At 44.8% G+C, this 18,094-nt stretch overlaps 1 protein-coding gene across 1 annotated transcript in view; it reads right to left on the minus strand.

Moving 5' to 3' along the window:
* PPM1H (protein phosphatase, Mg2+/Mn2+ dependent 1H) overlaps positions 1 to 18,094 on the minus strand; it is a 306,473-nt gene that overhangs the window by 86,254 nt on the left and 202,125 nt on the right. The window contains exon 5 of the mRNA XM_005886919.3: positions 8,914 to 8,998. Within this exon, the coding sequence (XP_005886981.2) occupies positions 8,914 to 8,998 (85 nt within the window). The remainder of the gene's footprint in view (positions 1 to 8,913; positions 8,999 to 18,094) is intronic.

The raw sequence follows: 18,094 nt of genomic DNA on the forward strand, positions 1-18,094 counted from the left end.
GTCCTGCTGTTTGGCCGTGAGCTCTTGCAGGAGGTCCTCTCCTGCAAAGGGTGATACACACTTGCTGTCCGACTCTTTGTGACCCCATGGCTGCAGCACGCCAGGCTTCCTTGTCCTTCACGGTCTCCCAGAGCTTGCTCAAACTCATGACCATTGAGTCGGTGATGCCATCCAACCACCTTATCCTCTGTCGCCCCTTTCTCCCCTTGCCCTTAATCTTTCCCAACATCAGAGTAAATGAATCCAAAGCACTTTTAAAAAACCCAACTTTTCAAAGAAATATACAAATGGTACGGTGCTCTGAACATGTGCGTACAGGTGGGTGAATTTTCACAAATCAAACACACCACGTGGCTGGCATCCAGATTAAGCAACTGAACATTTACCAGCATGCTAGTGTCAGGACCCTGTTCAAATCCTGCTGCTTCTCCCAAGGGAAGCACTAGCCCCAGACTTTACAGCTGTGTTTGCCTGTTTCTATCCGTCCTATGGAATCCTATAGGTTGGAAGTTGAGTCTGCAAAGATTTATCCATGTTGCTGCATGTAGTTATAGCTTGTTCACTCCATCCTGTGACTGTGCAAAGTTTATTTATCCATTCTACTCTCCGTGGGCATTTGGAGAGTTTCCAACTTGGGCTCTTACAAACAGTGCTGCTATGCACAGTCTCATCTTTTGGTGTAAACAGTGGTACACACTTTGTTAGGTACACAACAAGGGGTGGAATTGCTGGGCCAAATCCTTTTTCAAAGGAGTTGTTCCAACTTCCACTCCCATCAGCAGAATATGGAACGTATAAACACTCATGTGTGAAATGAGAAGGCGCATTCCAGGACAGGAATGTAAACTCCTCTAACTAGAAAAACACCATATGAATTAACTTCTTAAATATTCTAGACCCTTCAGTATGTGAAAGCAAGTTATCGAAATGAGGATTTTCAGTGTTCAACATAAACCTTAAAAAACTGAATAATATCTCCTCTTTCTAGCTCTTTTTCTAGGGGAAAAACTCCTGTCATATTATACAAGAGGAGTATGGGAAGCCTTTAAATTTCAGGATGATTTATCCATATAGGAAGTCTAGGTCACAAATGAAATGAATAATGTCAGCCAAAGGGCTTCCCTGGTGGTCCAGTGGTTAGGAATCTGCCTTGCAGTGTGGGGGACACAGGTTTAATACCCAGTTGGGGAACTAAGAACCCGCATGCCATGAAGCAACTAAGACTTGACACAGCCAAATAAATAAACAGATTTTTAAAAATTAAAAAATGATGCTGGCCAAGCCCAAGTGATCACTAACAGTCACACAAATGGTCAAAGGAGATGACCATTCCAGAGCCAAGGCTGCCTACCTGATGTACAATGCAAGAGGAGAATATTCTACCTCAGGTTAAAAAAAAATGAAGGAAAATGTGAAATGACTGAGACCTAAATATGTATGGATTGGAGTCTTTCATAAAGAATTCTGTCTTAATTTGTCCTTAAAATCTCAAAGTAGCAAAAACCAAGCTTGTATATATAAGCTGTTACAGAACTGGATATTAAATAAAATTATGCCTGGTTTATGTGGATGTCAAGGAAGGTTCACATTTAAATCTCGACATGGGACTACACTCATCAGCCACAGAGAAGTAGCATTCCCTCAAATCAACTTTAAAATTGTAAAACTGAGATCTTATGATAAAAGAGCCACATGGAAACTGGAATACAAATAGAGATATTAAACAAAATTGCCTAGATTTGTCAATTCCACAACAGTTTAAAGAATAGAATAAGGGGTGAAAGTGCTCATTTAAATAAAACACACAAGGTTTCCATATTCATATGCCTACTGCTTTTTATTCCCAAGTAAAATTCTGTGGAAAGGCATTCACTTGTAGGGGGAACAACTCATGTCAGCAAAAAAGAAAAGGAAAGTGAAGTCGCTCAGTTGTGTTCAACTCTTTGTGACTCCACGGGCTGTAGCCTACCAGGCTCCTCCGTCCATAGGATTTTCCAGGCAAGAGTACTGGAGTGGGTTGTCATTTCCTTCTCCAGGGGATCTTCCCGATGTAGGGATCAAACGAGTCTCCCACATTGCAGGCAGATGCGTCTGAGCCACCAGGGAAGCCAATTCCCTTCCCTTTGCATAAGCAAATGGAATTGAGAAATTATAAAAGACCACAGTAGTCCCAATGGCAGGGGGGGCCATGAAAAAGTTCTTTATATAGTTACATTTAAAAACTAAGAAATTTTATTTTGTCTCTGATCTAGGTCCTCCTGAAAGCACTACAAATATTAACTCATTAATCCTCACCCCTATCCTGTGAGGGTCCTGCAATTGTCCTATTTCACAGATAAAGCAACTGAAGCACAGAACACATTTTATAGACAGTTAAGGTTTTGCCCTAATAAACCTCACTGAATCCTATCTACCTTTCTCAAAGCATATTTAACTTTAATGTACTTGAAGGATGTATGACATTATCTTGCTTCCTTACACTAAGATCAATTCTTAAGGACCTCATGGGCAGATGGCTCTGGCTTTCAGTGACCAACTTTTTTTTATCCATATGTTTTTATTGTGGTAAAAGTCACAACATATAAAACACACTATTTTAACCACATTTAACTATACAGTTCAGTGGCACTAAGTTCATTCACATTATGGGGCAAGTCTCACCATCGCCCATTTTCCCAAATTTTCACCTTCCCAAACTGAAACTCTGTCCCTATTAAACACTAATCCCCCATTCCCCCTCCCCTCCCCGGCATCTACCAATGTACATTCTGACACTGTGAACTTGACTATCCTAGGTACCGTGTATAAGTGGAATCAAACAGTGTTGTCTGAACGTAATATATATTGGAATCATGTGCCCAAGTTTTTATTCAGAATATTTCAGGGGACAAGGACTAAAGAGGCTAAAGATTATGTATATGTAGCAAGATGGATTTTTTTTTTAAAGAAGAAAATGTAGGAACTCATTCTCATGATGATTTTGCTCAGCGTGTGGGATTCATTTCTTAGATATGCATAGTAGATTCAGAATGCCTCCACACCGAGTCTCTGACCTGTCCTAACCTAGAAAAAAACAGACATCCATTTATATTAATTAAAAAAATCTGGCTCTAGAAGTGGTGAGCTTCAATTATCATGGTTAATGTCTTCAGAGTCTTCCCTGAAGCCAAGCTGTGCTCCAAGGGCAGCTGAATATAAATTCTGCCTTTGCAGCCCTGGGTGGTGTCAGTTTCATGCTCTAAAATTCTGGCTTCTTCATGATGCCTATGTGATCAATGGAACCTATAGTAAATATGAAAAATGTCAACCACTTTAGCCTGCCATTGTTTTTTTTTTTTAATTCAAGATTTTGAAACATATGTAGTTTGCAAAAGGGGGGTTAGATGGGGCGAGAGAAGGGGTTGGAGTGCGTCTGTCCCTGACTCAGACATCAGGCAAAGCGAAATGGAGGTAAGTTCTCTCACTGTGACTGCAGCCAGGCTCCCAGCTTTATACCTTGCTCTCATGGTTAATGGGGCTTCCCAGATGGCTCAGTGATAAAGACTCTGCCTACCAATGCAGGAGACGTGGATTTGATCCCTGGATCAGGAAGATCCCCCGGAGAAGGCAATGGAAACCCACTCCAGTGTTCTTGCCTGGGAAATTCCACAGACAGAGGAGCCTGGTGGGCTACAGTCCATGGGGTCGCAAAGAGTCGGACTGAGCATACACGAACTCAAGGTTAAGGGCCATGTGGAGGTGGTGGGACAGCCATTTTTACTCACTAGTGCACTTGACCTTTCTAATTATAGCCTCTTGTCTTAAAAGCAGGCACAAGCTTAAGCAATCTACTTCTTGAGTGTGAAAAATCCCAGAGAACTAAGAGGCACAGTGCTGTCCCCTTGAGACCTTTCCCAGTTCAGTACTAGGGAAAATGGCAGGCAAATCGAATCAGACTCGGTATAGACAGCTGGGGGCAGGTCCAAGGACCCCGTCAGCAATCACCGAAGATAATGCTGCACTGTGTGCGCCCAATGTGCATATGAAACCCACTTTCATCTCCTCTGCACATTGCCCTTGATGATAAACAGCTGCCGACTTGGATTATCTACAAGGACAGACGTACATTATTGGGAGGTCTGATGATACCAGCACATCTTAATGTAATCACATCAGAGTTCCGTCTCGGCAGAATGGAGGGGAAGCCGTTAGTCTCACACCTCAGGGCTGTAGAGGTCCCCCGTAGAGGGAGATCTGTTTCTGGCTGTCACCTGAAGCAAGAGTGGGGTGATTTCCTGGAGACTACAGCATCAGAGCAGTAGACTCTGCTGAGAAATGCCCATAAACCAGACTGCTTTCCCTCCAATGTGGGTCCTGACTCCACCAGAACATTCTGTCCAGCTTGGTGGACCCCGTAAAATATTTTATTTCAATCACCCTGGAAACATTAAAAAAAAAAAAAAAAAAAAAGCCCAGTGAGAAAAGAGCAAGGCTTATTTGTGACTATGATCATCAGCTCTCCCCGGCTGCTGGGGGGCAGAAGTGCATGGCCCCTGACCCCCTCCCTCGCACACCTGCCACATTCCATGTGAACACGTCAAACCCTCAAGCCTGCTTGATTAATCACCCAGCCTAAGAATCTACGGAATAAAGTTCATGTTACCCGGAGAGCTATATGAAGGGCCCTCTGAGGTCGTGATGCAAGACCAAACAAAATTAACGTGCCTGCCACATCCATCATCTTGTAATCTGCTTCCAGTTCCATAACCCCTGACGTCTGGACTGTGCATACCAAGAACATTTCTGTTCGACGTGGATCAAAACAGTTCATGCACAAAGGGCTCTGAACTCTCCCCACCCCCAAGAAAATCATTAACCAGTTCTGCAAGTCAAACAGCCCTGGGACTGCAGTCATCTGCTCAAACCAAGTCTCAAGGGACCTAGAAGTTTTCGAGATTCTCTCATAAATGTTTCTTTAGACATAATGACAATAAAATTTGATTTGACCTAAGAATAAGGAATACATTGTAAACTTTCCAGCAACATACTAACTTGTTTAGATCATGTAAAGGATACAACAGCTCTCACTGCATTAAAATGTTTTACAATTAGTTCAAGCCAACTGATGTTCCCCAAAATAAACGGGTAGGATTAGATTGTAACCTGAAATTATAATGTATATATTGTATTTTGTATTATCATGAGATGGCTTTTTAAAATAATTTTCTATATTTGCTTTATTTTTGGCCATGGTAGGACTTTGCTGCTGTGTGGGTGCTTCTCTAGTTGCGGAGAGCCGGGACCACGCTCTAGGCGCTGTGCTACTCTCTAGTTTCGGGCTTCTCACTGTGGCGGCTTCTCTCACTGTGGAGCATGGGCTGTAGGGCGTGGGCACTTCTGTAGTCGTGGCGAGTGGGCTCAGTAGTTGAGGCTCCTGGGGTCTAGAGCACAAACAGTCGTGTGCAGGGACTTAGTTGCTCCACAGCATGTGGGATCTTCCCGGATCAGGGGTCAAACTTGGGTCTCCTGCATTGGCAGGCGGGTTCTTCACCACTCAGCCAACAGGGAAGGCCCTTGAGATGAATTTTATTGTGATCTCAGGACATGGGATGGATATTTCAAGGGAAGTATTCCTACCCATTTCACTCAGGAGAAAGGGAGACTCAGAGACATTGTGTGAGAAACCCAAGGTCACACAGCACTTGCCCGGGCTGGGCTGAGAGAAGTCCACATCACACTTGTGTTTTCTTCTCACAATTGATAGTATTTTCAAGATTTTATGCTATAAACCTCCCAATTCTCTAAAATATGGTAAAGATTTGACCACAAGTTTATTTTACACTACTAGCCCCCTAGTTCTCTCAAATGCTTCACCACAAAGATTTGCATCACAGACCATGTGAATATTATTCATGGATTTGTTCATTTCAAAGCACACATTCCTAGACTCCTGACAGAACAGGAAGTTGGGCAACCAGGATATTTTATGTTTTGGTCATGTACACGCCCATTGTCTGGGAAGACAAGTTTTAGGTGTAATTTCCATGTAGAGAAGCCTGTATGGTTTAGCAGCTAGGATGAAAAAGAATGGAGACCGTATTCTCACCCTTAGAAATTCAGATATTAGACTCAGTTCTGTGGGCTAAGAGTGTCCACTGTTTATGCAAGAGTGATACCCAATTACACATTACTTCTGGGAACATTAGGAGTGATTCTTAAATAAAAATAAAGGGGCAGTATCACTGTGGTTTACAGGCCAGTAGAATCTGAAGTGGCAAGACTTTGATTCACCCAACAGTAAGCAGATGAGAACCATGTGCCACGAAAACTTCTGCATTTATTATTTCATTTCATCCTCACACCCGCCTCCTGGTGTTCTCTGTGCCCATTCCCGACAATGAAACTGGGGACCAGTGAAGGACATTCTAGAAATCACAGACAGTCACGTGACCGGGCTGAGCCCTGAAGTCACACACATCTTATTCCAACCGTCCCAAGGTAGACCACTGACACTGGAATCCCACTCTGAACAAGGTCAGCACTCCCCTCCCTCCAGAAAAGTTAATGTTTTAAGCTCTTGGTACCATTTTTTGCCACGCAAAAAAAGGTGAAAGTATTTCAAAATACATAAGTGAATCTGCTCTTACTCATCGCCTTCAGCAGGAAAACAGGAAATGGTTTTTACTAAGAAGCATGGAGGTGGTGAGGACAGGGTGGGGCTTGGTGGGGCAGGGGGGCACGAAGGCACACTGCCTGCTGTGAGGGGTGTTGGGGGAGGGTGGGGAGTGCTTGGTGCTTGGATAATGATCCAGACATCAATATGAACGCTTCATCAACAAATCCTGATCAATATCAGCTCTGTGTTAGGTAACAACAAGGTAAGATGCCTAAGGTAAGGGGCCTGCCTCCCAAAGGCTCAGTCTGGAAGAGGGGAGACAGAATACGGAATAAACAATAAAATACCGCACGGTGACAACCACACTACGGGCTTCCACGCAGCGCGAGGCACGCACTGGGGACTGGCCCCCCGAGAGGGGGAGGTGACGCGTCCTGGAGGAAGTGCCATTTATTCTGGGGTCTCAAAAAATAAGGAGGAGTTTTCCTGGTAGAGAAGCGGGGAAGGGCTATCCAGGCAGAGCTTATTTCCAAAGGCATAGAGATTGGAGAGATCACGGTGTGTCTTGGAAATGGAAGATGGTTCTCCATGGCCACAGCCCACAGCATACCCTGTCAGAGGTGGGGGCAATGGTGAGATGATGCTGGAGAGGTGAGTGGGACACCCGATTTTGAGTCTGCCGTTTGTACCCTGTGAGGAGCCAAAGGGTTTCAGGGAAAGAAGTGTGAAGTGTGAAGATCATGTTGGAGGCTTTGTGGAAGATGGGCTGGAGAGAGCCAGGCAGGTGGCAGGGAGGCTGGCTGTTGTGAACTCTACTTGGAAGGACCCTCACAGCAACACAGCCACCCAGCAGGTGAGTGAGGATGGGGCCAGGGTGAGATCCTGCTGCTGGTCCCTTCCCCCTGCCAAGACAGACAGACAAAGTGAAGCGCTCTAACATCTGGGTTGCCCAGAAAGATTCAAGTTTATTAGCTTGTAAACAGCAACAGATGGGTTCAAAAATAATAGTAAAAGAATGAAGAAAAGCTTTTACTTCGGCTTTAGATTCCTACTGTCTTGTGGACCAGGTTAACCACCCAAATCAACAGAGCTCAGCTATTGAGTAAAACCAACACAACACAGTCATGGGAACTGAGGGAAGCTTGGGCTTCTTGGGCGTCTACACAGCGTCTTGGGCTTCCCTGGTGGCTCAGATGGTAAAGAATCTGCCTGCAATGCAGGAGACCCAGGTTCAATCCTTGAATCAGGAGGATCCCCTGGAGACGGGAATGGCAACCCACTCCAGTATTCTTGCCTGGAGAATTCTGTGAACAGAGGAGCCTGGCAGGCTACAGTCCATGGGGTTGCAAAGAGTCAGACACAACTGAGCGATTCTCACTTTCACACAGCTTCTTGCTAAGTCAACCAAAGTCATCAAGTCCTGACCTTATTCCCATGTGCCAGAATTAAGAGACATAAATGAGTTCCTTTCAGAGTAGGCTGCATCTATTCTTTTCTAAGAGCAGAAGGTCACTACCTTAGCCTTTTAGCTAAAAAGAAAGCCAATTGGCAAGAAAATATATCATCCACAGACTATATTTGCAGTTGGTCCCCAAGATGCCCACTGCAAAGCAGTCCTGGATCATGACCATCATCATGGGACTGAGATCATAAGCCTAATGCCCTATGGCTGGGATATGAGGGCAGGACATTTACTCTGTTTTCCAGAAAACTCAAATCTTCAATGAAGCAAAAATTCTCAAGATCTGAAAAACCAAACGGCCCTCCTAGAACCCGCTCATAATTTTGCTCCAAAGAGTGGGATCTACGTGGGGAATCTATTTTCAGGTTAGACACAGATTTTCGGACACCTGCGTTTCTCCTGAAGGGCCCCTGAGACTTTGTATCGGAGCATGAAGTCATGGGGTGTCATTAGGTTTCTGGGGCTGCCTTCTCCTCATATGAGATTAACACTCATCTGTACCCTTTGAGTTAAAGTGGGTGGCAGGCCGGGGGACAAGGTATCCACATTCTTTAATACCATGCTTCATGTTGTACGTACCAAATCATTAAAAGAAACAGAGCATGCTATGTCTTTGATTGGTCACAGATGGGAGAAAACCAGCCACCATAATAAATTCACAGAGGTGGAATGTATCATCACACACGGAGCCAGGATGTGTGATCCAGGAGGTGTGTGTGGGGTGGGGGGAGTTAATGCCATATGCCATTTTACTGCTGTGGGTCTGCTCCCATGTCAATAGCAATGTGTTCCTCCAAAACAGCTCTGACGCCATCCCCGATGCCACGGCACTCTGCCAGACCCACGCGGCACTTACCAGGTACTGCAGTCGCTGGCGCTCGGTCTCAGGGGTGAACTCCGAAGACATGGGGATGATTTCTCCATTTCTGATGATTATGGCCCTGAAAGGGTGAAAAGGCATGTCAGCAGCCAATCTCATAAGCACTATGATTTTGAGATGACTCCACAGCTTGGTTCAGAATACACATGAAACTCTCAGGGGACCTTTGTTCCTCCAACCTGCACAGCAAAGCTCAGTGTAACCAACTCTGGAGCCCTCACCATACTGTAGGTATCTGTAAGAGCACGACATTCTCTTTTCTGCTAGTTTAATGCCCAGCACCAAGCATACCATTTGGCATATGACAGATGCTCAATGAATAAATGGATGGATCAATGAATGATGCACAGAGGCTCACTCTAGGCTAGTGCCCTCCAAGAGAACTTCCTATGATCCTTAAAATGTGTGCCTTAATCTGTGCAGTCCAAGATGGGTACTTGGACTGTGCAGTACCATGTGGGTACTGAGCATTTGAATCATGGTCAGTGCAAGCTGAGGGGCTTCCCAGGTGGCGCTAGTGGTAAAGAACCCATCTCCCAATGCAGGAAACATAAGAAACGTGGGTTTGGCCCCTGGGTCAGGAAGATCGCCTGAAGGAGAGCATGGCAATCCACTCCAGTATTCTTGCCTGGAGAATCCCCACGGACAGAGGAGCCTGGCGGGCTATATAGTCCATAGAATTGCAAAGAGTTGGACATGACTGAAGCGACTTAGCATGCACGCATGCAGTGCAAACTGAGAAACTGAATATTTCATTTTATTTCACTGTAATTAATTTAGCTTTAAGTTAAGCAGTCACAAGTGGGCTAGTGCTTGAAGTAGTCAACAGGGCAGTTCCAAGTGTTCGTTACTTAAAGTATCTGCGGACCAGCAGCACGGGCCTCACCTGAGAGCTAGTTAGAAGTGCAGACTCTCAGGTTCCCCGCAGACTTCCTATACTGGAATCTGCAGTGTCATAAGATTCCCAGGGGATTTGGAGGCACATTAAAATCTGAGAGCAGCTGACCTAGACTCCTGAGTTTCTAGGGTAACATCTTGGGTCCAGGGAAAACCACTGTCATCTCAAAGTTCAGGAAATTCACAAACTCCCAAAAATGTGCCCAAGAGCTACTGCTGACTCCAGGACTTTTGAGAAAACAGATCTCCCCAAAGCTGACATCTAAAGGAGAGGATACAGGATCGATCGATAGCAACTTTCCCTAAGCTCTTCCCGTGGAGCCTCCTGTGCTCAGGCCTTGTTCTGCAGTAGTCCCTTCAGCACTTACTTCCCAAATATCGATCCGCTGTGGTGGAAGGCTGCCATTTCTACAACAAAAGCAAGTGGCTGGGGGAACTGCATTCTATTTGAACTCCAAAGCTCCCCAGTATCAGGGAGCCAGAGACCTGCTGACCCAACACACTTCTCTGTGAAAGCCCACAGGCATGGGGAATGCCATCAATGAGCTCAGCTCCAGGTGGATGTCTCGTTGACACGGGGAGGCTGCATTCTTTGTGCCAACAAGCCCCTGGCACCCCTTACTCCCGCTGCAGAGGCAGGCAGTCCCTGACTTGGAAACAATCCCTATTAAGGGCTGCAGCTGCCCTCCCCCTCCCCCTCACCACCTGTGCCCAGTTGCTCTGTCATAGGGGGGCAGGCAAAGGTGGAGGTGACGACAAAAATCTTGGGGGTGTTAGAGAATTTATGGATCCAGGAGGAAAATGGTGGAAGTGGTAAGGAAATGGAGAAGTTTGGGGAGACTGACCCTGGGGAGAGGATGCCTCATGCTGAAATACACACTTCACTTATTTTATTATGCCGCCAAAAAATAGGACAGAGTAAAGATTCCTTGCTATAAACCCAGAGTCACTTGTAAAATGCAACCACCTCCCCCTACCTCAAGAAAGGTGATACCAACCATTCACAAATCAGTGTGAGTTAATTGAAATTGTCTTTGTCCTACTTAACAGCTGAGAATAACTGTAATGAGAGAGGAGGAGTTTTGATAGAGGATGGAGAAACTTGGAGAACTTGAAATAAGGGGTCAGGAATGTCAAGGATAGGGCCTAATATTTTTTTTTTTCTTATTGTGGTAAAAGTCACATAATATAAAACACACTATTTTAACTATTTGACTGTACAGTTCGGCGGCACTAAGTATATTCACATTATTGTGCAACTCTCAGCCTTATCCCTCTCCTGAATTTTTCACCTTTCTAAACTGAAACTCTGCCCCATTAAACACTGATTCCCCATTGCCCCTTCCCACCCACCTCCACCCCACCATTCCCGTGGCATCTACCAATGAACTTTCTGACTTTGAATTTCATCTCATATAAGTGAAATCAAACAGTATTTGTCTGTACCTAATGTATACTGGAATGCATTTTTAAGGTTAATATATGTCCTCTAAACAGACTGTACTTTCTTTTCCCTGTCCTACACAGAAGGTTCTCATTAGCTGTCTATTTTATACATAGTAGCGTATATATGTCAGTCTCCTAATCTCCCAATTCATCTCACCCGCCCCCTACCCGCCTTGGTGTCCATTCTTTTGTTCTCTACATCTGTCTCTCTATTTCTGGTTTGCAAATAGCTTCATCTGTACATGGCGAAGTACATCGGAAAGAGAGAAATAAATATTGTACATTGCACACATGTGGAATCTAGAAAAGCAGTACAGGGCCTAATCTTGAAGTAGCAAGAAGGGCTCTGAGAACATGAGGGACTAGAGCAAAAGGCATTCGGCAGCAAATTCCCACGGCAATCTTCTGTTCCCAAATTTTTCCTGGAAGCTAGTCTTAACTCTTTTCTTTCCCTTTTCCTACACAGCCCCTGAATTCCAGCTTCCAGGCTCAGACTAGACAGGTGGATAGCCGGGAGGGAAGTAAAAGACAATGAGGAAGAGGAGGAAGGCAGAGAAAGTGGAGGCTGGGGTGTCATTCAGTGTGGCCTGTGGGGAGGAGCCAACAAATGTCTAACCAGACGTGGAAGAGCCTCCTCCAGGACCTAAGTGTCAGGAGGGGGGCCTGCTCCATTTGGTTCTATTATATTCCAAATGCTTGACATCGTGCCTGTCACCTAGCAGGAGCCCCATGAATATTAATTGAATATAAGAACAGATGAGAGATGAGTGGATAAAGAAGATGTGGTGCATATATACAGTGGAATATTACTCAGCCATAGAAAGGAAGGAAGTTGGGTCACCTGTAGAGATGTGTGTGGACTCAGAGTCTTTCGTACAGAGTGATGTATGTCAGAAAGAGAAAAAAATACCATTTGGTAATGCATATATGTGGAATCTAGAAAATGGTAGAGATGAACACATTTGCAGGGCAGGAACAGAGCCAGAGACACAGAGGACAGATGTATCGACCTGGGGAGAGGGGGGGCATGAATTGGGAGACTGGGTTTGACACATAGACACTGCCACGCATAAGATAGACAGCTGGCAGGAACGTGCTATATAGCACAGGAAGCTCAGCTCGGTGTTCTGTGACGACCTAGGGAGTGGGACCCAGGGAATCAAGATTGCCAGGAGAAACATCAACAACCTCAGATATGCAGATGACACCACCCTTATGGCAAAAAGACAAGAGGAACTAAAGAGCCTCTTGATGAAAGTGAAAGAAGAGTGTGAAAAAACTGGCTTAAAGCTCAACATTCAAAAAATGAAGATCATGGCATCCAGTCCCATCACTTCATGGCAAATAAATGGGAAAACACTGGAAACAGAGACGAACTTTATTTTGGGGGACTCCAAAATCACTGCAGATGGTGACTGCAGCCATGAAATGAAAAGACTCTTGCTCCTCAGAAGAAAAGCTATGACAAATAGTGTATTAAAAAGCAGAGACATTACCTGGCCAACAAAGGTCCGTCTAATGAAAGCTATGGTCTTTCCAGTAGTCATGTGTGGATGTGAGAGCTGGACCATAAAGAAAACTGAGCACCGAAGAATTGATGCTTTTGAACTGTGGTGTTGGAGAAGACTCTTGAGAGTCCCTTGGACTGCAAGGAGATCAAACCAGTTCATCCTAATGGAAATCAGTTCTGAATATTCATTGGAAGGACTGATGTTGAAGCTGAAACTCCAATACTTTGGCCACCTGATGTGAAGAGCTGACTCATTAGAAAAGACCCTGATGCTGAGAATGATTGAAGGCAGGAGGAGAAGGGGACAACAGAGGATGAGATGGTTGGATGGCATCACAGACTCAACGGACATGAGTTTGAGCAAACTCAGGGAGATAGTGAAGGACAGGGAAGCCTGGTGTGCTGCAGTCCATGAAGTCGCAAAGAGTCAGACACGACTGAATGACTGGACAACAATGACAAAGGGGAGTGTGATGGGGGAGTGGGAGTGAGGTCCAAGAGAGAAGAGATAAATGTATACTTATAGCTGATTCACTTCGTTGTACAGCAGATACTAAACAACACTGTAAAGCAACGAAACTCCAATTAGAAAAAAAGAAAACAATGGATGAGAGAACTTAGGAGGTGCTTTGCCTTGAATCTGAGGGAGGAAGAGAACAGAACGAGGAGGCAGCAGGTGTTTGCTTACATAAGGAAAGTGGGCGGATGTCACCGCACTGAGAGGGGACTTCACTTGGACATCTGCTCCCTCTGCATCTTTCCTTCTCCTCCTGCTGATTAGGTGAGTCCACCCATCACTCCCAACCCCGGGGCCTGCCTTACATCAGTAACTCCCTCTGTGTTCCCAACCTCTCCCTCTACTGGCTCTCTGTTCATGGTTCAAAACCATGCTCAAAACACTTTGTGATTAAATTCAAACAAAATTGAAACCAAAACCAAACAAATATTACTCTGCTCATATGAAACCCACTTCCAGCATCTTTTTCCTTTCTTGGGAAACCAAGGTTTACACGTTGTTTGTTTTTTATTTTCCTTTAATATCTTCTTGAATAAGACATCACAGCACACAACTGAGCCCCTGATGTGTCAGTTACACATGGAGATGCAGATCTGTACAAAGGTTATACCTGTGGCGGATTCATTTCGATATTTGGCAAAACTAATACAATATTGTAAAGTTTAAAAATAAAATAAAAGTTAAAAAAAAAAAAAGGAGAAGGGAAACAAACGTCATCTTAACCCCACTCCTTCTGCAACTAATGGAAATATAAAAAACAAAAGGAGCAATTCTGTGTATTTTATGAAGTCTTTGAAGACACTGTAACAGTTTTATAATGAGCTTTGCTGTGATCTGTTAAAGAATCTTAAAATTAAATAATGAGGATGTTAAAAATTGTAATCTTCTACAGGAGATTTAAGCCAAACACACAAAAAATGACACACAGAATCTACATTCAAGGTCTCTCTGCCCACATCTCCTACTGATCCCTTAAAAACAGGTAAACTCATGCCTTGCCCCTCTCTATACCTGACTACCCTCATGAGTCTCTAAGTAGCCTCTTTGCTGCTGAACTTACTGGGCATGACTTCATTCCCCACTCACCAGGCAGCATCTGTGGGTCCTTCCTGACCCTGACTTCCGGGACACTCCTTCCTGGTTGCCCTCTGGCCTCCCAGGATACTCCCCTCTCAGACTCCTCTCTACCTCCTGTGTGGTTGTGAACTGCCACTCTGTCTTTCTGCCTCTCTGCCTGGGCACTCACTTTCCACCTTCTTAACCCCCAAGTTTTGGTTTAGAGGCCTCTCCTCCGAGTTCCATTAGCCTGGTGCTCCTTCTAATACATAACACATTTTGTTTTGTTATTCCTTCCTTAACTGTCTACCTGCCGAGCCAGCCCATAAGCTCCTAAGGCAAGAACCATGTCTGTGCTGCTCACACTATGGCCTCACTACTGTGCACGGAGCCAGGCAGTCATGAGCAGTGCTGGCTACAGAATTCCCAAGGTCCTGGGCCAAATAAAAATGCGGCTGCTGCTGCTGCTAAGTCGCTTCAGTCATGTCCGACTCTGTGCGACCCCACAGATGGCAGCCACCAGGCTCCTCCATCCCTGGGATTCTCCAGGCAGGAACACTGGAGTGGGTTGCCATTTCCTTCTCCAATGCATGAAAGTGAAAAGGGAAAGTGAAGGCGCTCAGTCGTGTCCCACTCTTTGTGACCCCATGGACTGCAACATGCCAGGCTTCCCTGTCTATCACCAACTCCCGGAGCTTGCTCAAACTCAAGTCAAAAAAATAACACATAGTTATTAAAAAAATAAATTATTTTTTCATGTTAAAAAATTAATGAGAATTTAAAGACTGTGACAACAGAGCATGAAGCCAAATATGGGGGCCCTTCTGAGTATGGGGTCCTGTGACTGCATAGGTCACACCCCCATGAAGCTGATCCTGACTCGGTGCCCTTTACTGAATGAATCATTAGCTTTAACAATGGCATATGCCGATGACTCCAAATATCCTTTCCAGCCCACACATCTCTGCCGTGCTCCAGCCTGGAACAGCCAACAGCTGGCAAACATTCACTCAGGTACTCACTGGTGTCTCGGACTCGGCATGTTTCAGACTTGATGATCCTCCCCTCAGCACATCCCCAAAATCGTCCTTCCGGCATTCCCAGATTCAGGGAACAGCAACCCTTTCCACCCAGGGGCCCATTGCTGAAGCCGTCTTAGCCTTGGAACCCTTCTCACCCTGTATATCCAGACAGGCAGCGATCCTGTAGCGCCCAACCCCTCAACAGCAGGCGGAGCTGCCCCCTGCCTTGGTTTCCTCTGTTACTGTCTGGGTTCAGGCCCCATCAGAGCTTATCCACCTGACTCAGGAGCTCTCAGTTCTGCCCTCCTCTGAACCCTGGTCCCCAGGGTCACCAAGATCATTTTAAAGCATCACATCCTGCTTTCCCAGCATTTCCAAACTCTTTCATTACCTGGGTTTTGCCTCTGTTTCTGGTTTTAGCCTCACACTTGCTATTCCTTTCCCACTACGTCTCCATTCATCTGGCCAACCGACTCCTCTCTGAGACCCAGCCTAGGAGCATATCCTTCCAGTCTACTTTCATTGCCTCTTCTCTGTGACCCTATGGTGTCATGTACCTGGTATTGCCCTTACCTGGCTCTCTGTGATGGATGACCTCTGTGACTGTCCCTAACTACCTGAGGGCATCTTCTGGGCAGAACCTAAGCCCTGGTCTCTGAAGATCCAGCATTCAGAGCCTGGTCTGTGACAGACACGTAATAACTATTTGCTGGAGGGATAAGTGACTAAATAGATACGAGCGAGCTGGACTTAGATGGATGAACAGACGTGTCCAGAAGTGACGGTCTCAAATAAGACTTTTCTTAATAATGTGACTTATAATTGCCTAATTTTCTATAATCTGAGTCCTCAAAAATCCATAAGCCTTCCCACTGGTTTTATGAAAAGACAGTGGACCTAAAAGGATGTTGTTCTGGCTGAAGCACCACTGAAAAGTGACTCAAAAGCTCGATGCAGGATACAGGAAGCTTGGGGCTGGTGCACTAGGATGACCCAGAGGGATGGTATGGGTAGGGAGGTGGGAGTGGGGTTCAGGATGGGGAACATGTGTACACCCGTGGCAGATGCATGTTGATGTATGGCAAAACCAATACAGTATTGTAAAGTAAAAAAAAATAATAATAATAATAAAATAATAAAGTTAACAACAACAACAACAACAAAAGCTAAGGAGAAAATGAACAGGGGCCCTGCTCTTGGTGGGCAGAGGAGACAGAATGCAGCCATCACTAGGCTTATTCTGTTTTTTTTTCATTTCAAATTCATACACGATGAGGTGTCAGCATTCAACTCCAATGTTCACTGGTGGGGTAATCCTACCTAATTATGCTCATAAGTAGATCACTGTATCTAAATCCATCTCTGTACAGAGCATTCTTCAGTTTTGTTTGAACTATCAAGTTCTTCCTTCGTGAGACATCCACGGATTAAAGAATGACAGCGTGTCTGATAGCCAAACTCTCCAGTCCCTGTACCACAATGCTCTAATGTGATTCCTGGCTTCCTTTTGATCTCTCTTTCATGCCTCTGATCTTGGGATCAATTTGTCAGAGAGCAGGTCTCCAATCTGGAGCAGGGTAGTGAGAGGGAAGAAGTTTCAAAGGGAACAGAGTGCATGTGAAGGCTGACAAAGCCTGTCCTAAACAAACAATAGAGACATGCCTTTAAAGCTGCATTCTCTCATGCTAGGGTCCTACAGACTTCATACCTTCTACTTCATTATTTTACCAAATGTTTTTACTCAAGGGGAGAAAAAAATCTATAGCAGCAATGAGTGCCAAGGAGAGTTAGGCATATGCCCTGACCTCTCTTCTGGGGCCTCAGGTCTAGACCTGTGGATGACTGTAGTCAGGATGACATTTCCTTCACCCACTCAGTGTTTGGTGACAGACCAGGTGAGGAAGTCACCGGGGGTTGGGTGATTTAGTCAATTGGCAACCACTTGCCAGCTGGTATCCCATACCATACAGAGGGCACGGTTCCTAAGCATATTCTGCAAAGTTAAGGCCAGCCTTTCATTTACAGAGACTAACTGAAATATACATGCTTTAATTTATTATCCAGTAAAATAGATGGGGCAGTATTTGTAACATGGTGAATGATAAGGTTTAATGTGTTTTTGTGAGTTAACTGCAAGGATGGGAGAAAAGAAGGTAAAGCAAAGACACTGATAGTTAACTGTGTTCCCGCCTACCATATTAGCCACATAAGGGAACATGGGCAATTTATTCCTAACTGATGAGAAATCTGAGTTCAGAGAATAAGTCCTAGAAAATTCCGCTACTTGTATCCTCTGGTGTCACAATTTAGAGTAAAAAAGATTTACTTTTTCCCCCCAAGCTGGTCAAAGTGTAAACTGGTCAACAGAAAAATAAAGGGCCAAACATGCTGCTCATTTCAGATATTCTCTCAATTTTACACTTTCTCTTAAGGAGATCACACTAACTCCCATTAAACCCGTCTCAGAGCAGGAGGGATACTCTCTAAAGGCATCCGGCAAACACACAAAGGAAAAAAAGGACAGAAGTGGCAATTAAACAACGGACAGAAAGGAAAATGCAAATATTCAGTACGCACAGAGAAAGAAGCTCTACCTCATGAGTCCAGGAAAAGGCAAATTAGAGCAAAAGGAATATGATCTTTTACATCAGACTGGCAAACATTTATTGAAAAAACTAACAACACATAATAGCTCTCATAGGGTGAGGG

Source organism: Bos mutus, chromosome 5, assembly GCF_027580195.1.
Source record: "Bos mutus isolate GX-2022 chromosome 5, NWIPB_WYAK_1.1, whole genome shotgun sequence".
In the NCBI taxonomy this organism is placed as follows: Eukaryota; Metazoa; Chordata; class Mammalia; order Artiodactyla; family Bovidae; genus Bos; species Bos mutus.